Source organism: Paralichthys olivaceus, chromosome 5 (genome assembly GCF_024713975.1).
Source record: "Paralichthys olivaceus isolate ysfri-2021 chromosome 5, ASM2471397v2, whole genome shotgun sequence".
Classification (NCBI taxonomy): Eukaryota; Metazoa; Chordata; class Actinopteri; order Pleuronectiformes; family Paralichthyidae; genus Paralichthys; species Paralichthys olivaceus.
In genome coordinates, this window is record NC_091097.1 from 8,246,255 (window position 1) to 8,270,189 (window position 23,935).

At 42.2% G+C, this 23,935-nt stretch overlaps 2 protein-coding genes and 1 long non-coding RNA gene across 7 annotated transcripts in view; 1 reads left to right on the top strand and 2 right to left on the bottom strand.

The window, feature by feature from the left end:
- znf385c (zinc finger protein 385C) overlaps nucleotides 1-23,935 on the bottom strand; it is a 151,704-nt gene that overhangs the window by 13,601 nt on the left and 114,168 nt on the right. For all 5 annotated transcript variants that reach the window (XM_020094292.2, XM_020094291.2, XM_020094287.2 and 2 more), the window contains 3 exons: nucleotides 13,823-13,965; nucleotides 6,141-6,251; nucleotides 1,781-2,003 (listed from right to left, as the gene is read on the bottom strand). In XM_020094292.2, coding sequence (XP_019949851.2) covers nucleotides 1,781-2,003; nucleotides 6,141-6,251; nucleotides 13,823-13,965 — 477 coding nt within the window. The remainder of the gene's footprint in view (nucleotides 1-1,780; nucleotides 2,004-6,140; nucleotides 6,252-13,822; nucleotides 13,966-23,935) is intronic.
- LOC138407633 (uncharacterized) lies at nucleotides 18,489-19,638 on the bottom strand. The gene is made up of 2 exons (XR_011240964.1): nucleotides 19,488-19,638; nucleotides 18,489-18,981 (listed from the first exon to the last, which is right to left on the bottom strand). It is a non-coding gene; the product is annotated as an uncharacterized lncRNA (long non-coding RNA).
- LOC109634065 (speriolin-like protein) lies at nucleotides 19,772-22,462 on the top strand. The gene is made up of 4 exons (XM_020094330.2): nucleotides 19,772-20,026; nucleotides 21,105-21,311; nucleotides 21,399-21,517; nucleotides 21,690-22,462. Exons 1-4 carry the CDS (start codon nucleotides 19,867-19,869, stop codon nucleotides 22,020-22,022), a joined length of 819 nt encoding a protein of 272 aa, XP_019949889.2. The 5' UTR covers nucleotides 19,772-19,866; the 3' UTR covers nucleotides 22,023-22,462.

Here is a 23,935-nt window from a genome sequence, read left to right on the forward strand (position 1 = left end):
CACTCACTGACTGGCAGATCAGCCGACAGGTGTGTTATTGGTTACTGGCGGCAGACAATGTGAGTGTCACCCTCGCAGACAGCTCCCCGCCAGCTTTTACTTTCATGGCAGACATAACTCATTTCATAGAGTGTTAATTTGGAGCGTTATTCCATTACAGGTTGGCATTGTAGTGCGTGCCACCACTGGCTCGCACTGCTGCATTTCAATTTCACATTAGGACAATCACACAATTGGGCTTATTAAAGAGTGTTCCTCCTCACAAAATTGCTTTGGAACTGTAAAATTATTCTCAGCATTAGAACTAGCTGTGATTATGTACTTTCTCTCTCCACTGACCCCCCTACCCCTCCACGCTCTCTTTCTTTCCATCTCCTTCATTCATTTCATCTTATCTTTCATTTTCAGCTCATCATCTCATTTAGTCTCCGCCGCTGCTTCCCTCTTTCAGAGCTCTCCTTTGCAACAGCAGAATATTAAAATGAGATTTGATGAGAGCATTATCAGGCTCCCGGTCTTTTGTCCACTTTCTCCTTTCTGGAGGAGACTTCTTCTGCTCAAGGCAAAAAAAAGGAAATGTGTGTGAGAGCCCATGTCTGCATGAGTTTGTCTTGAGGGGAGATGAAGTATAACCTGTCTCCCTTCTCTCCCCAAACCGTCACATCTCCTCTCTGATATTTCAACTAGCATCCAAGAGCATTTTGAAATTCTGCTCAGATATGGATCTTCTCCAGGGCAGGGGGGGGAGTGGAGGGGGAGGATGAAGTAAGAGGAAAAACTGTTCTGCCGCTCCTGCACTCTGTTGGAAGGATAAATGAAAAGTGTGGGCCCAGGTGAGTGCAACATGAGATGCTAAATGGGCTCGCTCTGCAGTCGAAATGCCATCCGAGCAATTCATGGTCGCCTAACTAATGTTGCAGCCACATCTCGCATAAAAGCGTGCTTAAAGAAAACCAAGGCACTCACTCCTTTTTTTTATGAAAATATTAAATGTCTGTATTTACAGCACAAATGAAAAACATTTGAACCTTCTGTAAAGGCAGATGAGTGGTTTTGATTTTTCAACTTGATATCCCCTTGCACGAAAACCCACACCTCTATTTAGCTCCGTCTTTGCTCACCCTGCACTGTGCGTCACTCATTTCCTCCTGCACAGATAAACAGACTCTGTTTCTGCAACCACCTTTTCTATCTAACCCAGATGGATGGGAGAGAGCAGGAGGGAGCCCAGAGGAGAAGTAGCAATGGAAATTAAGAGGCAAAGGGGGTGAAAATGACCCCAGTGAGGCTCGGATCGATCTCAGCCAGCCCCTTTATTTACACAACATCTCTTGCTCCAAGACATCCCACAATCCCACAGCTTTGGAGCCTTCCATCCATCACAAGGCACAGGGACATAGAGCCAGGTCAGACAGGTTTTTGAGGGAGGAAACTGCTGAGGTTTGAATGCACAGAAACACAGAGGGGACAGGAGGGAGGGATGGTGAAGGATAAGGTGTAGAGAGCAGAAGGAAAGAGATAAGTGAAGCCAAGGCATGGAGGAGGAGGAGGAGGAGGAGGAGGAGGAGGAGGAGGAGGAAGAGGAGGAGGCAGTCAGTGATGTGAGAACGGGACTGGTGAGGGGGGTACGGAGAGATGAAATGGAGTAGAAGTGGGAATTAGAGGAACCAAAGCGTGATAGAGTGATCATCAAGAAGACGGAGACAGGTGGAGAAGGATCTCTTACAAAAAGCAAACTCTTGCCGTTGCCTTCTTCCCATCTTTCCATCTGTTCACATACCTGTTCCCTCCAGCAAGCTTGTATCCATGAGCGCAGGCAGAGTTGCCTCGGACGTCGTCTTGCTCCTGTCTCGCTCCCGGTCTCTGTCTCTCTCCCGGTCTCTGTCTCTCTCCCTCCCTGCGAATGAGGCCTCTCCAGATCGCCGCTGCCTGTTCTTCTGGGCCTCCATGGCTTTGAGTTTGCGGGCGTGTTTGTGGCCCTTATAGTGGGCTTCCGCTTGGTTCTGCAGAGAAATGAGAGAAAGGACAAGCCGAGGGAATTCGTTGCATTATCTGCTGGAGAGACTGGAGCCCATGTGCAATAAATGTTAAAATGCACGCCTGAATATTCGCTCTCTTGCAGGCATGCACGGGCTGCAAGGAGGGAAGTCTGTTTCTACCTGATAACAGCGCTGGCACATTGGGAGGCCAGAGGTTTAATTGCATGTGTAATATGTAACAAGAGAGAGGATCCCATCTCCACAACTACCCTATTAATGTGCACTGTGAGAGTCAACCTCTGGAAATCGTAGAGACATGTGGAAATACATACCAGCGTCACACACATTTGAGCACTCATGCAAACCCGCAAACACAAATCCGAACGTAGATCACATTTTTACTGACTGTGACGCAGCAATAAACGAGTAAATTTCCCACCGGGCGGATCACGATTTACCTTCACATTTTCCACTATTCTCACGGCCCAGCACAATCCGAGAACAAAGCTCCCGTTGTCGGAGCAAGCGTGAATACATAGGGATAGTAGAGAAATCAATACAGAGATTACTCATTAAAAGTTAAAACAATCTCTGAGGGATGAGCCCTCAGTAGCTCCAGGCCTGAATATACAGAGTTATAGAGGGTAGGAGCAAGAACACATACTCATTATAGACTAAAATTTTAACTAAATTCAAAGTAAAACTATAAGTATATTAAAAGTTTTTTTTTCAAATTATATGCAAAGAATGGAAAACTTAAATGTCCCCAAAATGGATTAAGTGTAAAATTGCCTTTTTCTCCTTCTGTGTTTTGACAAGTGGATCAAGGTAAGGTGTAGTCCTCCAAGAGCTCTCATCCAGGTTTACTTCCTCCAGAAATTAATCATGTAAATCCTCAGACTCCAAAGAACGTCAGGAAAGAGGCTGGGCTTTACTTTGAAGGACTCGAATAAACACATGCACAAGTGACTCAGAGATGTGCAAACACTGAAAGCCTTTCATATCGGGAGTTAAATGTGGATTTCTCTTACTGCATGAGCGTCAACAAAACATTACGTCCCATAAGCAATACAATTTTGCACTGTATTAGTGCCAAAATACAAGGTTATAGGCAAGCAAGCACGCATGCACGCACGCACGCACGCACGCACGCACACACGCACGCACGCACGCACGCACGCACGCACGCACGCACGCACGCACCATCCCCAGTCTCATGTGGTAGCTCTATGTAAACACTGGAACTCTGGTTATGGATTTAAACATGTACAGCTATCATGAAGGTGTGATGTACTGCTGCAGTGGCCTATAAATAATGTGACTGTCAAAGCATCTGTAAAAATGCCTTGAATACTATTTGACTGATCTACCGTGACGAGGCTTCAGAGATTAGTGCGATGTGATGCCTTCCCCGCCACTAGTCTCTCCATCCAATTGAGTCTCCACGGAGGCAAAGGAACAAGGTGTGAAACGAGCTTTGGTTTTTCACATCGCCGCCCCAGCCAGCATGACTACACGGAGATACAGTGTTCTTCCAGGGGGAGTCCTGATTGCCTTTGCGATTGAGCAATCCCCAGGCTATAAGTAAACACTGGACTATATCTGGTGAAGAGACATATGCTCAGTGGGTGTGGATCGTGTTCCCCCATAGCTTTGACTTCAAGCTGAATCCTAAATAATACCTCGCTGGTAGCAAACATAATAACAGACTTAAAAACTGCAGTGACTCTTGATTAAGAGGCCGATGAATTGAACTGTAGTTTCCCCTCACGTCAATGCTCAGGTGATCGGGCGAATGTGAAGAAACAGATTTTATTATCAAAACTGCAAGTCACAGTTGTGTCTGTGATATTACACTGTGCTATAAATACATGCAGCCCAATTGTGTTCTAATATACAGTATTATGACAGTGTAAACAGGAGCAAAGGCAAAAAATGATGCACAAATTGTCAATATTTACATGGTTTAAACAGCTGGAATAAAAGATGCTAATACACTCTGAAAATACTATTATGCAACTCTGTTAGTGAATGCTTCATTTTAGAGTCAGTTTTCAAAAATTAACATAATATTATGTGGTCATTTTAGATTATATTTACTTTCTATAAAACACATCTACCAGTATTAAAGGAGTATGAAGTAATAAAGGCACTGTGATGACCTCTAATGGAAATGAAAACAAACAACAAACTGCAGAGTCCACACCTCCACCATGGCAGTCCCCTTTGGATCTGCACCAACTTACATACATATTTATCGGTCCCCCAAACCATGTCAGATTTTTTTCATCAAGATCCATGAATTGTTTGAAATGTAAATGAAAATGACCTGACCCCCTGAACCAAATCTGCACCAAAATGTCATTGACTCCTACCAGTAGTTTTTTTGCTAGTAGTTTGGTTTGTTTTGGTTTGTTTGCTTGATAGTTTAGTGAGTTTTTCCTCACTAAACTATCAAGCAAACAAACGGGAGGTAATAAGAAATATAACAGAAACATACATCAGCATGGAAAAATGCTGTAACAGTAGCACTGAGTCGAATCATGCTGTTTGAAATATCTGCTTTTTTTTGGGACAAGTAGGCTGACATGAACACAGACAGAGCACCTGAACAACCACAGAACACAGTGTTCCTTTATGTGTGACCTTTCCTTTTGGGAAATATGTTGCACCATCGCTTTAAAGCCACCTCCAGCAGCCTGTTAACATAGCGAGAAGGAAGCATCTAATCTGGCAAGTGACGTCAATACACATCCTGAAATGCACCTCTGCATCACTGTAGCCAGGTGAGAAGCTAAACCACAGGAGGTCCCCAAAACCATGATCCAGTGTTAAGTTACTCTTTATTGAGCTGTAGATGAGGTTTACATATTTCTCCCTTTCAGCATTAGGCCGAAAGATAAGTTGGTATTACATGTCGGCCCACTCTCAGGAGGGTGCATGGGAGTGTGAGGAACGTACTGATGCTGTAAGAGAGACAGATAAAGCTACAGTCAGACCTGGCACTCCTGTTTAAGTCGGTGTGTGAAAGCAGGGAATGGGATTTGCTCTAGTGTGTGAAGAGCACGTCCGCATCCCCTCTCCCCCTTCAACTCCCCGTCTCCTGTGCCTCAACCCTTCTTTGAAAATGGAGGCGAGAAAAAATATGTGCCAGTGTGTGTGTGTGTGTGTTTTCCTGTGCCCAGACCTGAAAAGTCTTAAGGCTTTCAGGATTATTATTTATTTGTTTATGTGAATATGCATAAAATGTCATGGGGATATTTGTCTGTTTGTATTCCGCGTGTGAATGTTTGCACGTGTATAGAATGTGTGTATTTGTTTGTGTGTGTATGCGTGTGCACGTGCAGGGTGGCAAGAATTGGAGAAATGAATGAGGAGCCGAGAACGCCGCTTCCTGCTGGGGCTGCTGATTGTTTCTGCTCTTCGCTGATAAACGGCAGCTCTCCCTGCTGTCTAATCCCTCATACCAAAACAACACACACAAAGACACATACAGATTTCGCTACATAATGAGAAAAACACAAAATGACCAACTTTTGATTTGAAGCTACATAAATTTGCATGAAGATGCTACACCAAGAGCATACACACACTAAGATATTAAGTCAGTGAGGCCGAAAGATATGTTCTCTGAGGCTAAACTTACTTTATCTCTACAGATTGCTTTTACTTTAGAAATGACATTTCTCTCTCTTAAGCTGCTTTCAGACATGCACTGAACTCTGCAGGTCCTCCGTGTTTTCTGCTCAGGAGGTGCATGTGTGAGTGAGAGTATCCACAGTTTCTGCAGACGCAAAAATAATAAAAACAAGAAGAAAACAAATATGCCCCAGTGAAAAGGCGGCGACAGACACATGAAAGTGTCAAGAAAGCTTGTGGTGATAAGAGCTGATGACACTGTCCAGATCATGTGATCTATGCAGCAGAGGTAATATGTCACTTCCTGCCTCGGTCTGCTGCACCTGGCTGCTCCACCTCTCGCCTGAATAATGCGGAGGATTTGTTGCTGTTGTGAACACGTCTGTGTAGAGAAGGTCCCGCAGCATTGTGCATGTGTGAAAGGCAAAATTCAGGTAAACTCAATAGCCAATTTCACCTGCAAGTCTTTATTGTGCCCTGACCTCTCTTTTGACAGCATAAAACCACTGAAGCCTCTCTTACCGTCGAGTTAAAGCGCAGGTGGCAAATGTTGCAGGAGATAATCTGTTTCTTCTTGAGGGGCTGAGGGACACCGAACGTGTGGTTGATCACTGCCTTCTGGACAGGGTCCATCTGAGAGACAGATAGAAAAAAAGGCCAATACATAAAAAACATTAGGGCTATATGATTTTATTTTTCCCCAATTGAGAAATTTCTGTACAGCAGAGCAACTTATTCCCCTGCAAGATAAGGCTTAATCTTCGGTGTTGCCGCATTTGTTACAAAACATCCTCTAATATGGAGGTTTTCAAAGTGTGTTGTCACCTGAGTGCAGGGGAGGTGAAGGTAGGGGAGGATGGGGACACAGAGGGGGAGACATGTGGTACAGATGCTGCAAGAAGGACACAACTACAAGTTGTTTTGGTTTAGTTGCTAATTTGGGCTGAGAAACACAGTTCATGGAGGTGGTTAGAGGAGACATATAATGCTTTTTCACTGTTTCTTTCCTCTAGTGTGTTATAAAGGTTTTTTTGTGTTGGTAAAAGCACACCTCCACCTTCAGGTATATGTATAATGGAGGTGATATAAATGCGTGACTTGAATAATGGAGTAATTTGTTGTTGTTAATTCATTTGATAAACTAATTGATATTTTATTTTAAACTGTATTACTGACAATCAACTGGGCTGTGTTTCCCCAGTCATCATTCACAACAGACAATTATTGTTTATGATATAATTTTTGTTACTTCCTGCCAAACTCTCAGTCAAAACCTGAAACGCGAAAATGTTCCAGATTGGGATTTAACCACCGACCCTCTGGCTTGTGGACGACCCGCTCTAATTCCTGGGCCACAGCTGAGACTCTTATTTCAACAATAAGCAGTCCTGTAGTGGCTTCCTCCTGCACAAACCCCCATATCTCCCATTTATACTATGAATACTATACCTCAACACCAACAGATGCATTAAACTCAATAATAAGGAACAGCAATGTGACAATAAAGCAAAATATCCTTTCTATAAGGTTGTTGAATGTCACTGTGGAAAAAAAGCAAATAACCACTGAAACACACTGAACATCAGAGATAATATGATTTGAACGTAGCCTATTTCTGCTCCAGTGGTGCCACAATCTGTGCCCCCCTCCCCCCCCTGCATGCAAGCAGAAGGCGTGAAGAGAACACACTCCTCACATGTTAATCTATCCAGATAAAAAAGTGGATAAAAATAAAGAAGCAGGGACAAGCAGAGAGCATCTGTGATGGCTGAGCAGGTTTTTGACATAAATCTGGAACAAATGAAAACATCACTGAGTGAGGTCGCATGACCTTGAAGATGTGAGACGAATGTTTCCATTTCTCCGCATGTGCAAGGACGTGACTTTTCCCGACATCAATGGCTGTTTCATCCATGTGTACAGAGATATGTTGCCAGTGGCCTTATCGCAGCTGCTTTTATGGCATGGGGAAGAGTGGAAGTGCATCAATGAACAAGATGAGGGTGGACTGAGAAGATAAGATGACGAGGCACCAGCGGGGAGACTTACTTTATCCGGTTCATGCTCACTAAATAATGTACTTGTGTTGCTATTGAACTATCACAATGTCCCATTTTAGTGCGACTATAATAAGTAAGAGTAAATAAATTCAGGCTATTTAAAATGCTTAACAACAGTACGCTCTCCAAACACTTTATGAGGAACAGCATATTAATACTGTGCAGGCCCTCCCTCTTTCTCAAATAGCCCTCAAGTTTTTTGTGCCACAGATTCCAAAAGATGTCAACAAACATACCTTTGTTGATTCTATACCTGCGTTTTTATAGTACTGGTTATGGCTCTTATGGCTCTGCAAAGGAGGTTTTGTTTTCACTTAGTTTGTCTGTGTCTTGTAGCAGCACTACGCAAAAAGCTACTGGACGGATTACCGTGAAACCTGGTGGAAGGATGCAGTATCGGAATGAACCCATTCAATTTTGGTTTGGATCTAAATGAATTAGCTGACACAGGAATTTTGTTTCACTTACTCTGCAACTTTTCGCACAGAATTCGTTCCATGAACGTCACTGTCACACGCGGCAGATTCCAAGTTATTTTCGATGTGAAAGCTCCTGACCTCTAAGCTGCCACAAGATTGACAGTTTGGTGCATGAATAGTCAGATGTGCACGTGTTCCTAATGAAATGCATAGTGAGTGCGCGTTACTTCTTTCTATACTGCTTCTAAAGGCCTTGAGGAAACAGTAGAGACTAGATTAATCAAGGTGGTTTTCATGTGTCACAACATTCTGCCATTAAGTGGGTGTAACTGTAAAGGTTACTGGCAAACAACATAGGGAAAAAAACTGTATTAAAATATAGTCTCACAGCTAAAAAGTGTTTTTTCCATGCTGTGTTATTGCAGCACACCAGTGATCAACTTTCATCAGAGGCACTTAAAATACCAGGTAAAGGTGCAGTCAATGAATCCTCAGTCCAATTAAGTTGCATGGGTTATTACTCCAACAGCAAAGATATTCAGTACACACTATGTAACCAAACTCCAAAGAGGAACTTGAAACAAGAAAGAAAAATGAGCTTCAGACGACACAAATAATTTTTTGGGTAACTCAAGATGTCACAGGTTTGCACAGCGACACTCGAGATGCTCCTGAGATTATTACGCTCTTTCTTGACAAAACACAAAAACTATCTCCTCCTACTCAACACTTCCCTGATTTGTCAAGAAGACATATTTTCTTTTCTACAACTTTCATGCCTGATATGTGGGTGTGCAGAGCCTTTAACTTTTTCAAATTAAATCTATTTATAGACCTTTTTAATGTGAAACCTAAACATGCAACCAGTTTCAATATGACACCACCTCTCAATGACCTTTTTTCTGATTATCACAGATAATTGTGATATTTCCTTATATGGTTTTTTGCTTTTTCCGTTTTTAACTTCCTGTGTCTGAGGTAATGCCAGCAGCATACCTGACCTGAAACCATGAACACTGATGGAAGTCTGAGCGACTGCAATGTTTGCTATTGGTTCTAATTCTAACCATTTGTGCAAATGAGCACTTCTGTGTAACAGAGTAAAGCTGCAAGGAAAAAATATTTTCATTTTTGATTTGTGTCTTTCTGTCTCTTAATTTTGTGTATTGGTATCTTTCTAATCATTGTTTTACCTATAGACACCACAGACAGAAGACATTTGCTGTAATATATATAAATAATGAGTGCCGGTCCACTTTGTCTTTTCAAAGACCCTTTTTAATTTAACATCCAAGTTGGCGTCTGTGCTGTACTGAGAGATTTGGGGTCATACTGAAATTGTGGCTCCTAAAAGTTTTCTCACTGCTATAATAAGGAAAACATGATGTAACTCTTGAGAGATTTTGATTGACAATGAAACAATGAAAAGGTCCTTGGTGGAGGTAATGACATAAAAAGACAGTTCCGGTGTCATTGAAGCAGCTTAAACATGTATTATAAATGTATGTAGCATTATGGTGGGAATATTATTAGGGTCATTTGACATTCAACTATAAATCAAAACCTATGTCATCAGTATTTGTGTTGGGGTTTCCCATTGACCCCCTGCGCTCACAATAAATCCATCTTTAGCCTCCACTTTTCTCTCTACAAAGACTCTGTAGGATAAGTTTGTTATGCCCTGTTGTTACAACCCTCACTCCAGCTGGTATTTTAATGCAGTTAAAAGTCCATTGTCATCCAAAACACGTGACACGTGTCAAATACATTATGGGTCATTGCAGCCGGGCATACAAGTGTTTCTGGATAGGGAAGTGTATTAGGGACTAATACTCTGAAAAGACTCCCAGATAGGCATACTATAAAGAGCAGAGCGAAAGGCGAGGATTCATTAGAAGGTTGGAATTCCACAATGACAGCTGATTTCATTGCGGCACCCTTCAGCGTGGTATCACATATAACAATCACCTTGGATCTCTCCCCAGGCCTGGCACAGGGCCTGGCCTAGTCCATTCCTCTGCACACATGGGAGAGGGTGCGGAGAGCATTGTTCTCTGACCTAACTCCTCTGCAAGAATGGAGTCTGTTTACTATAGATTCTTCACAGACAAGTGTGAGAGGGAATATAAACACACCTGACACTGAAACCTCCATGCAGGAGGTGTATCTTTCTCTCAGGGCTATCTTTGCCTCTGCTGATTTATTTTGGTTTCCTCTACATGACTCAACTGACTTTTCCCTTCACCAGCCAAAACCTGGCCATGGAAACCCAGCTCTCCCACTCTTGTCGCCCTCTGTCCACCTTAGTGGGGCGGGCTGCACACAGCTATTTGTTTTAGTTGAAGAATGTGCCCATTGTCTGTCCGCAGCCATCCAGAACCAACTGCTATAAAAGCATCTTTTGTCCAGGCCCTCCGTCCTCCCCCGCCATCCTAGTACAGACAGAAGTTATCTAGCATGGGGCCGATGAGTCCGTGATGGGGTTTCAGGGAAGGTAGAGAGAGAGAGAGAGGGGGAGAGAGACACAGAGAGCACACAGAGAGATGAAGCAGGGGTTGGAAGGTTGGGGGTAGAGGAGGGGACACAAGGGGACCTGAGGGATATTTAGTTCTGGAGACAGGTGCATTCATCTTTTCTGTACACATCCGAGACAACCTGTGCCTTATCAGGTCCTGGAGAACCTGGGGCTCCATGTTGAAAGGACTTTGTGATTAATGCCACAGCTGCACTGTCAGACTGTGTGTTATGGAGGCTAATTATCTCCTTCCGGGACTGAAACGACACTGATTTGATGTTTTTTTCATGGTTATCATAATTTCTGCATTCTGGTTGTGGTAGATTCCATGTTCGTACTGCCGGTTGTATTCTGTTTGAATTTCACTGCGACTCGGTAAACACTATTTCCTGTGTGGCAGCTCCCTGCATTCATTATTAATCGAATGCCTTCTTCTTGTACAATTACCGTTAATTATATGACTCTTAATTTTTTTAACTAACATAATGTGTGAAAACTAGGATTACTGCCTTGAGGCCATTTGTCTCTGCCAAACAGACAAGTTACAGTTTACATCAGTGAGAGAAACAGAAAAGTGTCAAATTCCTTGTATGTGTTCACATGTTTGGATAAAGAAAGCAGATTTTCACACAACACAAAGTTGTAGTCATGACAGCAGACATGCGAGTCAGTGGGGGCCTAAAGGTTGGAGCAGCAGGCAAAAGGTCTCTGGTTCCATCCTTGGACTGGTAGGAATGACTCTGTAGTTAACCTTGAGCAAGGCCTCAACCCACACCAGTACAGTGACCAGCAAATCAGACTGTGCTCCTCGGTTTATAAGTACAAATACATTGAATAAACAAAGGTTGAAAAAGAATTATCGTTTTCACTGCAAAGAAATTGAAAATTCTAATATATTGATGCTTCACATGCATCTTTAACCAGGCAGCACAGACAAAGTTTCAAGGTAGAAACCAATACCTTTTTTCAAATAAGAGCGTGTACGCAGGTTTTTAAAAGGCAATTGGCTCCATTTCAATTGGCAGCAGAGGGGCAGAGCTGAGACCTTTGTGATTTTTCTCCTGGTGCATCCTGTTCGACGTCACAAACACACCGAAAAATGAGGCACTCTCTCACCTCACTGTTTTGCCAAATTAGCGAGTTCATCGCTGTCATATTTCAATTAGTGCCTTTGGAGGCAGAGCCGATAATAAACATTTTACACACATGGTGTACAGGCCACGTGACTATCAGTTAAGCCTATAGATTATTTTCATTAAACAGAATGAAGGCTTAAACAGAAGAAAAGAAAAACATTTTCTCAATGATTCATAACCAAGACAGACAAAACACTGAACAGAGACTTGCTATACTCCCTCCACCACTAATATAAACACATGAGGATGTTTGAGGAACGATTGTTTTTTTGTGCTTCCTCCGCTGCTGAGTGTGCTCAATCCTCCATGGGCGACCTCATGACCCAAAGTGGTTGGTGGCTGAACAAATGAATAAACTTGTGTTCATATATAGTAGGCAGGAGACCCCCCACCTCCCACCTCCTACTATATGCGCACATCACACAACTTAGGTTTATGTCTCATCCACCCCCTCAAACATGTCCTCTACTGCCAGATGTCTCTTTCTCTGTCTCTCATCCTTTGTTTTTTCGTTTAGTTTAAAAAAGGTGCAAAGCGTATGGTGGAGCAAGAGCTCTGGCTTATGTGTTTTTTGCAGACCACAGAACTTGAAATGGTTTCACAGTGTGCGATAAGGGGAGTGAACACACACACACATGCACACAGGATCAAAAGAAATCGGAAGTGCCTGCACACATACATACACACACACACACAAAATGACAATGGGTGTAGCTCTCTGGTAGGTAAAGGATCAAAGATACAAGCTTTTAATTCCGGGCAGCGCAGCAAGGTGAGCATCCATGCTGCTGTAAGACCGAACAGTTTGTTGCTGACGTTCGAAACAAAGTAATAATGCTCTCATCTACAGAGATGCTGATACAGAGGCGACAGCAGTATTGCCGAGGGGTGAAACGACGCTCGAATAAAGATTAGCACCCTGAGCCTGAGGTGAGGCGGCCGCACAGCACTGCAGGATGAGGTCTGGCTGGGAAGATAATGATATAGTGAAAAACAGGGTGGCTACCATCAAGCACACACTTTTATAGACCTGTCTCTCTTTATACCACTCACCAATATAAAAACAAGCCGATCAGCATGAGGGGACGCAAAATTTATTAAGTATGTGAATCATAACCCCGCCCCTTACACCATAAAGGCTGCTTGCTGCCCCAGAGTACAAAATAATGCTAATACGTCTGCTGGGGCTTTTGTAATCAATAGGTGCTTAGATCCTTCGCTTTCATTCCCCCTGCCTCATATATTTCCTAACAAATTGCACTTTCAAGGAGTGCATGAGACGAGAATGTTAAAATACATTTTCAAGCTCTCAAGCTTGAAAATGTATGTATGCATGTCATCAAACAGGGTAATCACAATATTTTTCCGCAGAGAGATGAGCCACCTCTTCACATGGTATTTCTGCTGGATCTAATTAGGTACCTTATTATTTACAGGCCATTTTGGGGTCAGCTAGAGACGTTTATTGTTGAAATAAGTTATAAATTCATTGGTTCTACTTTTATTTTGCTGCCCTAAACTCTGGATTATCTCCTGTATGTGCATGTGGTCTGAGGCAGGTGCTGCGGACATTATCTGGAGTTTGTCCTGCCAGCGCCCTAGTTAAAACTCGAATGTCGAGTAGAATGTTCAAGTGAGCCCATGTGAGAATTAAGCAGGTTTATGTCTGAAGATTCACCATGATTGAGTGGGAGCATTAATGAGGTTTCTCATGTGATGGATGCAAAACTAAAGAAACTAAAAGAATACAAATATCTCAGAATGAAAAAGACGTCATCAAAGACATAGGCGTCAACTTGGAAAGGCAATGAAATTCGAGAGCTTTTGGCGATGAGGGCCAACGCCAGTGTTGTGCTGTAAACAAAAACATTTCAATACTGCAGCCACATATCCTGCCTCCTGCATGCTCCAGCCAGGTGCCACTTCTCGCCTGAATGCATCGGAGACTTTCCTGTTGTTGTGAATGTGTCTGACTGCTGCGTTCTGCTGTAAAAGGCAAATTCCAGAAAATTTCCAGACCCAACAGTGCAAACATTCTCCAGAGTGAAAACGGCTTTAATGACATCAGGCTCACCGTATTAAAGTTAGGGAAGAGGCTAAGGGGGGAGGATCCATTGAGCCTGAATGGCAGGAGGTGTTTGAGGTCGAGTTGAGGCTGAAGAGGCCGTCCTGGGATGGGGAGGGAAGCGAGGAGGGAGCTACCCTGGGCCGACGTACCTGGACAACAAAAAGAGATGGATGTTAGAAGCTAAGAAACAACAGTATGTTAACATGGTGTAGCTGGGTTGTTACTGTTCCTGTGGACCTGCACTGATGGCTTCCAAGAGGTGAGGTACAGCGCACAGAGGAGGCCTGACTTTGATTTATTCCACGCCAGAGGCACTGTTACGCCTCCACCTGACACCCAGCACACATCATACAACTCAAGTGTATGTGGATGTTTGTACATGGGTATGGTTACTGTTTTTATGCAGACACTATGAACACGTGTTTCAGGGGGTTGGGCAGTTTTACTGGAGACTTAATATCCCCATTACCCCAACAGCCCCCGAAGGACATGCACCTGCCCCCTCATGTACACCCACACACACACACACACACACACACATCATTTAATTACTGATGTATTGGCTGAGGAAAGGTGCCTGCGCACAGGAAAGATAGGAGATATCGGATTTCAAATGGACCAGGGATGAAGAGATTTCTAATTTTCCACCTGGCTGCGTTTCAGTGGACCCGTGCGCTCAGCGGTGCGCAGGCACTTATCCCAGCACCAGGATCAATCATCAGTGTCAGCTGCAGGTCACTGTGGCCACCCCATACTATGCCTATCATGTGAGCCGCCTTGCCGCACACACATACAACGTGAGGTGGTAACGTCTGCGTGTGATAATGCACACCACAGAAAGAAAAAAAAAGCAATCACTGACCTTATAATAATACCAGCGACTTCGCCACCCCCCAAAAAATAGCAGCTTCTCGGGGGGGGGGGGGGGTACTACTCTGTGTACTATGCAGCACAATTTTACTGTTAATAATAATACTATGACTTAATCTCCATCGCAAAAAGAAAAAATTCAATGCCACTACTCTCAAATGATTAGCTGAGTTGTGCATGGAATTATGAAATTCAAAGATAGATGGAGGTCTAGACAAAAAAGATTGTAGATTTGACTAAATCCTGGATACATTTTCAATAAAAAGGTTGTTAAGTATTCAAAGCTTTTATAAATGATTCACTTTATTGGCTTAAACAGTTAAGCTTAAGAAAAGATCACAGTCATGGTTAAGAAAAAACAAATTGTTGGTCTGCAACATAAACTCAAACTACAGCATTAACCCAGCCACCAACACATCATTATCATTTTTATTGTTATTATTAGCATTACTATTAATCACTTAATTATAACACACACACACTCGTTTCTCCTCTGGCTCTGAGCACGACTCCTTAAAAGTTATTCCACTAACAGTTCACCAACAGACAGCTGAAACATGGCTACAAGGCCACAGTTACCAGAATAACAGAAACTGTCAAAGTAAAGCGGAGCAGTTGCTCTCTGAAAATTTGTGGTGGTTTTATTTTTCTTTATTGTGGTAATTTTTCTTCTTCTTAGCATCGGTTTCAAGGTTGTGCTATGAGGATGATGACAATGCTGCTTTAAGGCCTGTGAAGCTCAGAACATGGTGATAGATGTGGAATTTGCCAGTAGTCTGGCCCATGGCTTTTTTTGTGGTTTGGCAGGAGTGGCAGCCATGATGTGGGGTGTGTGTGGTCTGCGAGTGGGCGGGGGGCATATGCTTCTAAACACTGTGGTCTCAGGCCTGCCTTTGCCATGTGTGGGCTCTCCTCTGCTGTCTGTCTGACACCCAGAGAGAGGCAACACAGGACGGACACAGCCTGCAGACACGTGGGCAGCAGCCGGCGGGGGAACGCTCACACACTCATGCACGCACACATGCACACGCAAACACACACAAATATACAGACACAATCACACAGAAAACGAGAAGCCGAGTCTACTCTTGGAAAGGATATCATAGGGAAAAGCTGGGCTTGCAGGGAAAACAGTTATCAGCTGATAGTGGTTCCACACCTCTCTGTGACTCCCGAGGCAGCTTATTAAATCAGGGGCTAGCTGTTTGCCTCTTTGGATGATAACGCCGCTGCGTAGGCAGGGCCTGGATCCAGGCATGTACGACAACGAGTGAAGGAGTGTGCGCACGCTCGGCTGGCGTGTACCAGACAAGTATCACACGCACACACACGCACAGACAGACAAACAAACAAACAAAGCAGCCTACGCACTTCTGACAACAAATAGCTCCCAGGACGTACGCAAGCAAACATACTGAGCCTTCATTCCTCATTCCTCTTCCGCTATCACCGCATTAGCTGTTCAACCCTTTAGTCCTTCTACTGTAATTCTCCTGTCATCACTCCAGTGCTCCCTTAGGTCTTTGACAAATTGCCTTTTCTCACATCTAAATACCCCCTGCCCCCCATGGGTTCTGCATATCCCTGCAAACGGCTGCTGAACGGCACAGAAGAGGGTTGAGGGAGATGTCGATAAACACACAGCAACACGCACACACAAACAAAAAATTACAAATGGTTTAATTGTACACGTATCACATATTGTGTTTGAGTCTATAGAATTACACCGTAAAGCAAATAAACATACATTTATTAGTGTTCAAACATGATTTTTGTATTTTTATGTGCGTGTGTAAAGATGGTTGATATATTTTCGCCTGCGGCCCCTGATAACCTTCTATCACTCTGTCATTTTCCACTTAATTAATGTCACGTGTGTGTGCACATATGTACAGTGTTTTCATCATGAGCACATATGTTCATTTTGTCAAGAGTCATGTGTGCGTCAAGGCTCATGTTTATTTACGCCTCACTTGTGGACCACAGTCGAGACCACTGGCGAAAGGCAAATCTCTCCCTATCTCTCCCCTGGATGACTTTGCTCACAGATCTACCCCAGGCAGGCTTCCTCCTCTTCCTCTAACCACCACAACAACGCATCCCACCCTGTTATGACTCACTGGGCTGGGTTACACAACAGCCAAAGTCACATCGCATCCACTCCAATGTGTGTGTATTTGTGCAGGGAGGTGCATGCGAGCAGTAGAATTCAAACATCGATTTTTCAATTATTTTCTACTTGCTCATCTGATAAAATTATGGATTCCAGCATACACAAGCAAACAAACTAAACCTTCCCTCCTCATTCCTCTTCCAATACCACAGAAATAGCTTCACAGCGCTTTATTCCTCCTACTGTAATTCTCTTGTCTTCACTCTGGTGCTCATTTTGGTTTGACAAGTTGCCTCTCCTCAGTTCTAAATACCCCTATCCCGCTCCCCTAGTGGATTGCATATCACTGCAAACTGCTGCTGAATGCCACAGGAAGGAGAGAGGGAGAGGGTCCGGGAGGGAGGAGAGCAAACTTTCTATTTGTGTAATTATGTGGGATAGATACCGGCACAGCAGGGTCTTCGGTCTTTGGAGTTTGGTGAATGAAACACCACGTTCTTTTTTTCCTTCTTCCCGTTGTTGTCTAACCTCCCAAAGACAGATTTTACTTTGTGTGAACATAGTTTGAACAGCTGCAATGTCAGGTAGACTGTACAACAGATCATTGACAGTAATGGTGTGCGTGTTGACTCGGTTGTGTAGAATGCCAAAAAGTGACAAAGCAGCAGATGTTTAAAATTACTTACAGACTGATTGTGTGAGTTAAGCACACAACTGAAGACATGTCTCTAACATCCAATTACATCAATTGGTGGTATGCATTAATTAGTGCAATAAAACATACAAGGGATATTCTCCATCCTATGTTCTAAAATTGGACAGTGTTTGGTTTAAAAAGGCATCGAGTTAAGGATGTCTGATCTACTGAGCAGGCCACATGGCTTTCATATTGCTGCCATACAAGCCAGGCAGATTTACCTTTAGCCTTAGCGTACCCTTGAGTTCGGCCTGTATTGTTGACTACAAGGCCAAAATACTCTTTGACACTAAGGCACACAACTGAAGTTATGTCCCTAACGTTCACCTTTTAAGATCTACTGCTACTTGGTAACCTAAATTGTGCAGAAGACCTTCAAACATACAAAGGATATTCACTATCTTGTCCTATATTCTAAAATGATGCATCCAGTGACCACTATGAACAGGAAAGCTGACAACAAGGGCATATCGATACTAGATAGGTATCGCGATACCCTGCTGATATAAACGTTACGATACCTAATTTTATTAGTATCAGCACTTTAAACGGGTTTCTGGGTTTACACTGAAAATGATCATAAATGTGCGAGTGATTGAGTTTGTGAGAGAGCGAGAGAGAAGGAGAGAGAGACTACTTCCCCTCACCTGAAGTTCTTCATGTAACTTAATATAACTACATCCTTCCTAAAGTTTATATCCTTGTTTGAAATTTGTTCATGTGTACTCAAATAGATACCAGTACTATATAGTATGAAGCTGTGCATTTTCTGCTCCTGCAAATATTTCACAATAAAAGCCTCAATAGATTAAGTTAAAAGAAACCCTGGAGTACTATTATTTTGAAAACGGTAGCCTACAGGATATGTCACAAACATTTATGTTCATGACATACTGGACAGATAAAGTTTGAAACTGTGCTGAAAGATCATTTTCTCTGTCTGTTCAGCTGTGAACTGCTTGCATAACATAAAAAAGACACGAGACCTCTAATCTCGAAAATAACTCACATGGCTTTATTGTTTAAATACGAGCCTTATATTCCCTGTGTGTGCAATGCTTTGCTTTCATTGCACTCTATGAAGCATGACCAACATTGTCCTGTATGGGCACAGCATCCTCGGGCGGCCAATCTGAAGTCTTGTAGAAAAGTTTAAATGCACCAAGACAAGGCAAAAGATGACCCTCTCAGAGTCCTAAGACACTTCTTTACACACTGTTGGACCATCACCGACAACAGGAAATGGACATCAAAAGAGAGCAACTCAACATGCATAGCAGCGCTCCAACATGCTGAAATTGCGGGCCATGTTCAACAGGGAAGAGGAGGTTTGGGCCTAGGTCTGAGTAGGCCACTGTGGAACGAGGCAACTCCTTCAGAGCAGCAAAAATTGGGAGTCCTCGATATCCAGCGTCAGAAAGAGGCATAAAGATTTGCAAAGGCTGTCACTCAAGTAAGACGGGCAGTAGATGAAACTCCTGAACTCTGTGGAAGTCACTACACATCCTTTTAAAACAACAAAGTTCTTTTCACAACATAGTTATTTTCACATTATAATATTCATTAGCAATAATTGATATTTATTTATTTAGTTTACAATAATTCTCATTCTGTCACTGCGTTTCTATTCATCATATTTCCTATCAATATAAAAATATAGAGAGCAATAATTCTTATCTGTCTGTTCCTCCCCATAACTGCTGCTAAATTAAGTCTGACATGTACATATCTCATTTAGCACCTTAAAATGTTTTATTATTTTATTATAATGTTTATGTTTATTTAATTTTTTTGCACCTTACAATCCTTACTTAACTTTTTTTTGCACTAGTACTGACATTTGCACTAGTGTATGTTATTGTATTTTTAGTTACTCTTTTTTATTTTATGACACTTGAATGTAGAGTTGCTTGAGGTGCCTGAGATTTAAGATTTTCATTGCAAACATGTACGCTGTATTTGTTGTGCAGATGACAATAAAACCTTTGAACCTTAAAATGGTTGAGCATAGAGAAAAGGAAGATCAGCTGTGGGTAATGGAAGAAAGCAGGATTAGCTTCCTGCTTAGAGTAACCAATGATGTCCTTCGCTCACCCAAAAACCTATAGCAGTGTCTGAATTAAGACTGCTACCAATGCCTTGCTATCCAAAACATCAAACACAGTTCAAAGGACATCATTTGTCTGAGAAATAGGAAAGACCTTTATGGAAAAGGGTTCTCCTCTGATGTAGAACATATGATCTGACCTTTCACCTTTGATGTTGGTTGCCACCTGCCAATAAATCTGCGTGCCACAAGTCATTAAACCGAACAAAGAAAAAGAAGAATTTTGTGCTTGTCGCTGCAGCTCTTGAACTGGGAACCTCAAAATGGATATGGAGCAAACAATTACTGTGTTGCAGTCACAAAATGAACAACTTGGACAAGAGAATGAACAGTTGAGGTTTCTGTTTACTGTGGTTAGGGAAAACTCGGAACTGAAATCCAGGTTGCAGCTCCTCAACAATAATACTCTGGAGGCGCCTACAGGTATTGCTGATGTTCTTCTCAATAGAGGACAGCTAAAGTGCAGTTCAGAGTTTTTGTCTACTGTCAAAGAAATGGAATGAAATTAAGTTAAAGGTACAGTGTGTAGAATTTTGTGATATCTAGTGTTAAAATTGTATGTTGCAGCTGAATACCCCTCACCTCACCCTCCCCTTCGAAACATGAAAAATAACCTGTGGTAGCTTCAGCTGTCATAAAAACTCAAAAGGTCTTTAGTTTGTTCAGTCTGGACTAATGTAAAAAACATGACGGCCTTTGTAGAGAAGACCCCCTCGATGTAAATATAAAATATTTAAATATAAAGGACCTTTTCTACGGTAAAGAAAACTACAATTCATACAATTTAGATGAAATGAACTAGTGAAAACATCATGAGGATTATTTTACGTTAAATTTCTGCCAATCGTTTCCTTTCACCTAAATCTTACACACTGGACCTTTAAAACAGGAACAAAAATTACAAAAAATACAATTGTGAGTTTAATGGGGAAAAGATTTCTGGTTACCTTTGTTTTCAAAAAGGATATTTGCATTTTGCAGTTCTTTAATTCACAAGATTTCCTTTCTCTCTGCCATTTAAGTAATATAAGCATGAACATGAACTGTTTTCCCTTTCAACAGAGATTCAGATTGTCAAAATGAAATCCCTTGACTTGATTTCAGAAATATAATCATTAAGGAGGGATTTTAATCAAATCAAGCAACCATTTCTATATTTATATCTGTCTACTAAACCTATATTTATCATATAGATTTTTATCTTCTCTCTGTTTTTTAGATATACATTATGCATTAGTACTGTGTTGTTTTTCTTGCATAATGTACAATTATCAATGTCAGTAAATATTCCATACAGTTACAGGGATTTACTGCTCAAATTTGGTAAATTGTACAGAATTAATATAGTTTAAGCCATAATATTCAATGTAGTACATGCAGTGTGAACACTGGTGTAGGGAACCCCTTTTTATATCATCAACAGAAAGTCTAAAAATGATGTAATTGCACTCCTGTTTACTTCAGACAAGACAATAATAATTTCTGGAATTCTTGTTGTCAGTTTGCTTCCCGTCAGGAAGAAAACATTCCACAACCACCCTCGATGAGAAGCAGTTCTCAAATCACTTGGAACAGACCAGACTCCAAAATGAATGTCGAACCTCGTCCCCGACCCACTCCAGGTCTTTCAAACAAAACTCTGCTCACACAGACCTACATGAGTCTACATCTCAAAGCTGCCAGGCTGATGTGGAGCTTGAGGACAAAGGTGAGTGATGCTTAATTGGAGAAGTTTAAGCAATAGTAGTGTTACCAAAAAATGAATCATTAATTAATTAAATTATCACTGTTGCAGACACAATCCTGGGAGAGATTGCTTACCAACTGGACAGGAGGATTCTGTCCTATATCTTCCAGGGAAGCAAGAGGCATTATGGTTTCACATTGCAGAATATACCAAACAAGATCGTAGAGGTAATAAGCCCCTTCAATGTAATTTGTGTTTAAATTAAGACTTTTATCCTTTTTGACATATTAGTCTACAAGACATCAAATCTCAACAAAGCTTCAATCGTAAATTATCTCATCAGTTAATTTAGAAAAACAAAGCATTCCAAACTCACAAGCTTCTCTACCTCTCTTGTAGGTTAGCACAAATCCACTGACAGGGAAGGTAGATAAAGGCTATCAGCTTTACCTCACTCAGAGGTATGCTGACCTCATGGAACAGTTGAATCAGCTCGGGTACAAAAAGACACTTCACCCTCAATTCTCTGAATTTATCGTTAACTCTTATGGGCTCCTGAATGGGAAGTCTGGAGAACACAGTGCTCATCCAGTGAACTACAACAACCCAGAGACTCTGAAGAAGCTCGTAATGACCACTGCTCCAGTAAGACTTCAGGAGAACCTGCTGCTGCTGCTCAAATGCCTCTGCAACTTGGCTGAGAAGGACAGAAAGCCTCTTTTTCTCCTTTAGACATGAGTGTGTTCAAGTTTACAAGCTTGTACCATTATCATTAACACTTCCCTGTCAACTGGCTGTTTCTCTAACTCTGAAGCAGGCAAGAGTTAACCCTCAACCTGAAGAAACCCATCCTCAACTCGCCTGAAGTAATCAACTACAGACCTGTTTCTCTTCTTTCCAAAGCTCTTTAGCGAGCTCTCTAAAATCAACTCTCTTCCTATATCCACCATAACAACCTTCTTGATCTTCACCAATCTGGATCCATGGCAGGCCACTCAACTGAGACTGCCCTCCTTGCTGTCTCTGAGCAACTTCACACCATTCATTGATTATCAATGGCTGCCTGCATACATTTCAAAACACTAGTCTACACATCTTATGCCGCAGACTAAAATCTCTTTCGACTAAACCTTGGATCAAGAAATAAAAATTTTGCACTTGTGTGGAATTTACATGTATCACTTTGTAGTTTGGATTTTTTATGAAGCAAATTGTACTTACTTGATTCTTGTCGTTCTGGGTTTGTACCCTCATGGTTGAATGCACTTATTGTAAGTCACTTTGGATAAAAGCGTCAGCTAAATTAAGTGAAATACACTTTTTTTATTATTTAGGACTATATTGTTCAGCAATCTGAACCTTGTGCATTATTACTTCTGCCAAGGAGGCTTTGTTTTTGTCTGCATCCGTTTGTCTGTTAGTTAGCAGCATTACTCAAAAACTGCTTGACGGATTAACAGAGATCACTTTCTATAACATTGCGAGATAAAGTTGTTTTTCAACATTTCCATGGATTTCTCAGAGAATAATCTTGATTAAGAAAATATGGTCTTTGTTGATTCTGCTGCTCAGCTGAGACCGCCTGCTGTATAACAGTTGCACTGTCGGTTAGACCTTTGCCATCAGGCTTCTGATCTGTATACCCAGCTGTGATAATGAATTTCTTGAATGTTATGAGCGAGAAGCTACGAGGGGAAAATTGCTGACTGCTGAAACGATGAGAAAAAAGTGCAGGCACGATATGAGCATAATTACTCAGCACCATGTGGATGGTTCTTTTGTCAGCTGCCAAGCGCGTACAATAAGCTCTATTTTTGATGATGTTTAGCACAGTCCTCATATGCCAGTCAATGAGTTTGGCCATCACAAATGTGCACGCTGTCGAGGCCTGACACACACATTCAGAGTCATAACACGATGCTGCTAATTGTGCATCTGCCTCAGTGTTGCCAGGCTGTTTCACCATCCCCCCAGTTGCCCTGCAAACCTCCCGGCAGGGCTGCACCGCCTCATACCACGGGCTGATGGGACTGGATGTGACAGCACAGGAACTACAACTTTTACACAAAAATGTAGAGCTGCAGCTTTTTAGTTACAACCAACAGAACCTATTTTTTAAACGTAGGTATTAAATTAGCCAATATACACCATGCATACAAATTACTCTCTCACACAAACTGCGTCTGGAAATTGTAAATTGGCCTCATGGTGTATTAGGGGCTCAGAGCCATTTGAGGGCATTAAATGACATAACGCTGTCTCTGGATGTCCAAATCTACTCCTCGGTGAGACAGAGAGACACAAAGAGACACAGAGAGAGATAGAAAAGTGAGTCATAACAGCCAATTAGCATATGCTTGATCAGAAGGTGGTCGGAGGGCCACAGTGGGAACCATTACAGCATGGACGAAGAACATTAAGCACAGTTTAAAAAGACTGACGGTTTTTAGTCCTCTCGATCCCCAGCCCGTCCTCCCTCACTTCTTTTCTCCACTCCTTCAAGTGCGATGAAAATGTGCAAACCTGACTTTAAGTCCTTATGACTGGACTGATTAGATTAAACAGTGCACACAGAGATGATGGAGGAACTTAAATTAGCTATTAATTAAGACAATTTGATACATTTGGTGGAATGTAACAGGCTA

Coding starts and splice junctions, on each gene's coding strand:
- LOC109634065 (XM_020094330.2), top strand. CDS start 19,867: ATGGATATGGAGCAAACAATTACTGTGTTGCAGTCACAAAATGAACAA. Junction 20,027..21,104: donor TACTCTGGAGGCGCCTACAG/GTATTGCTGATG, acceptor TCTTGTTGTCAG/TTTGCTTCCCGTCAGGAAGA. Junction 21,312..21,398: donor TGTGGAGCTTGAGGACAAAG/GTGAGTGATGCT, acceptor TCACTGTTGCAG/ACACAATCCTGGGAGAGATT.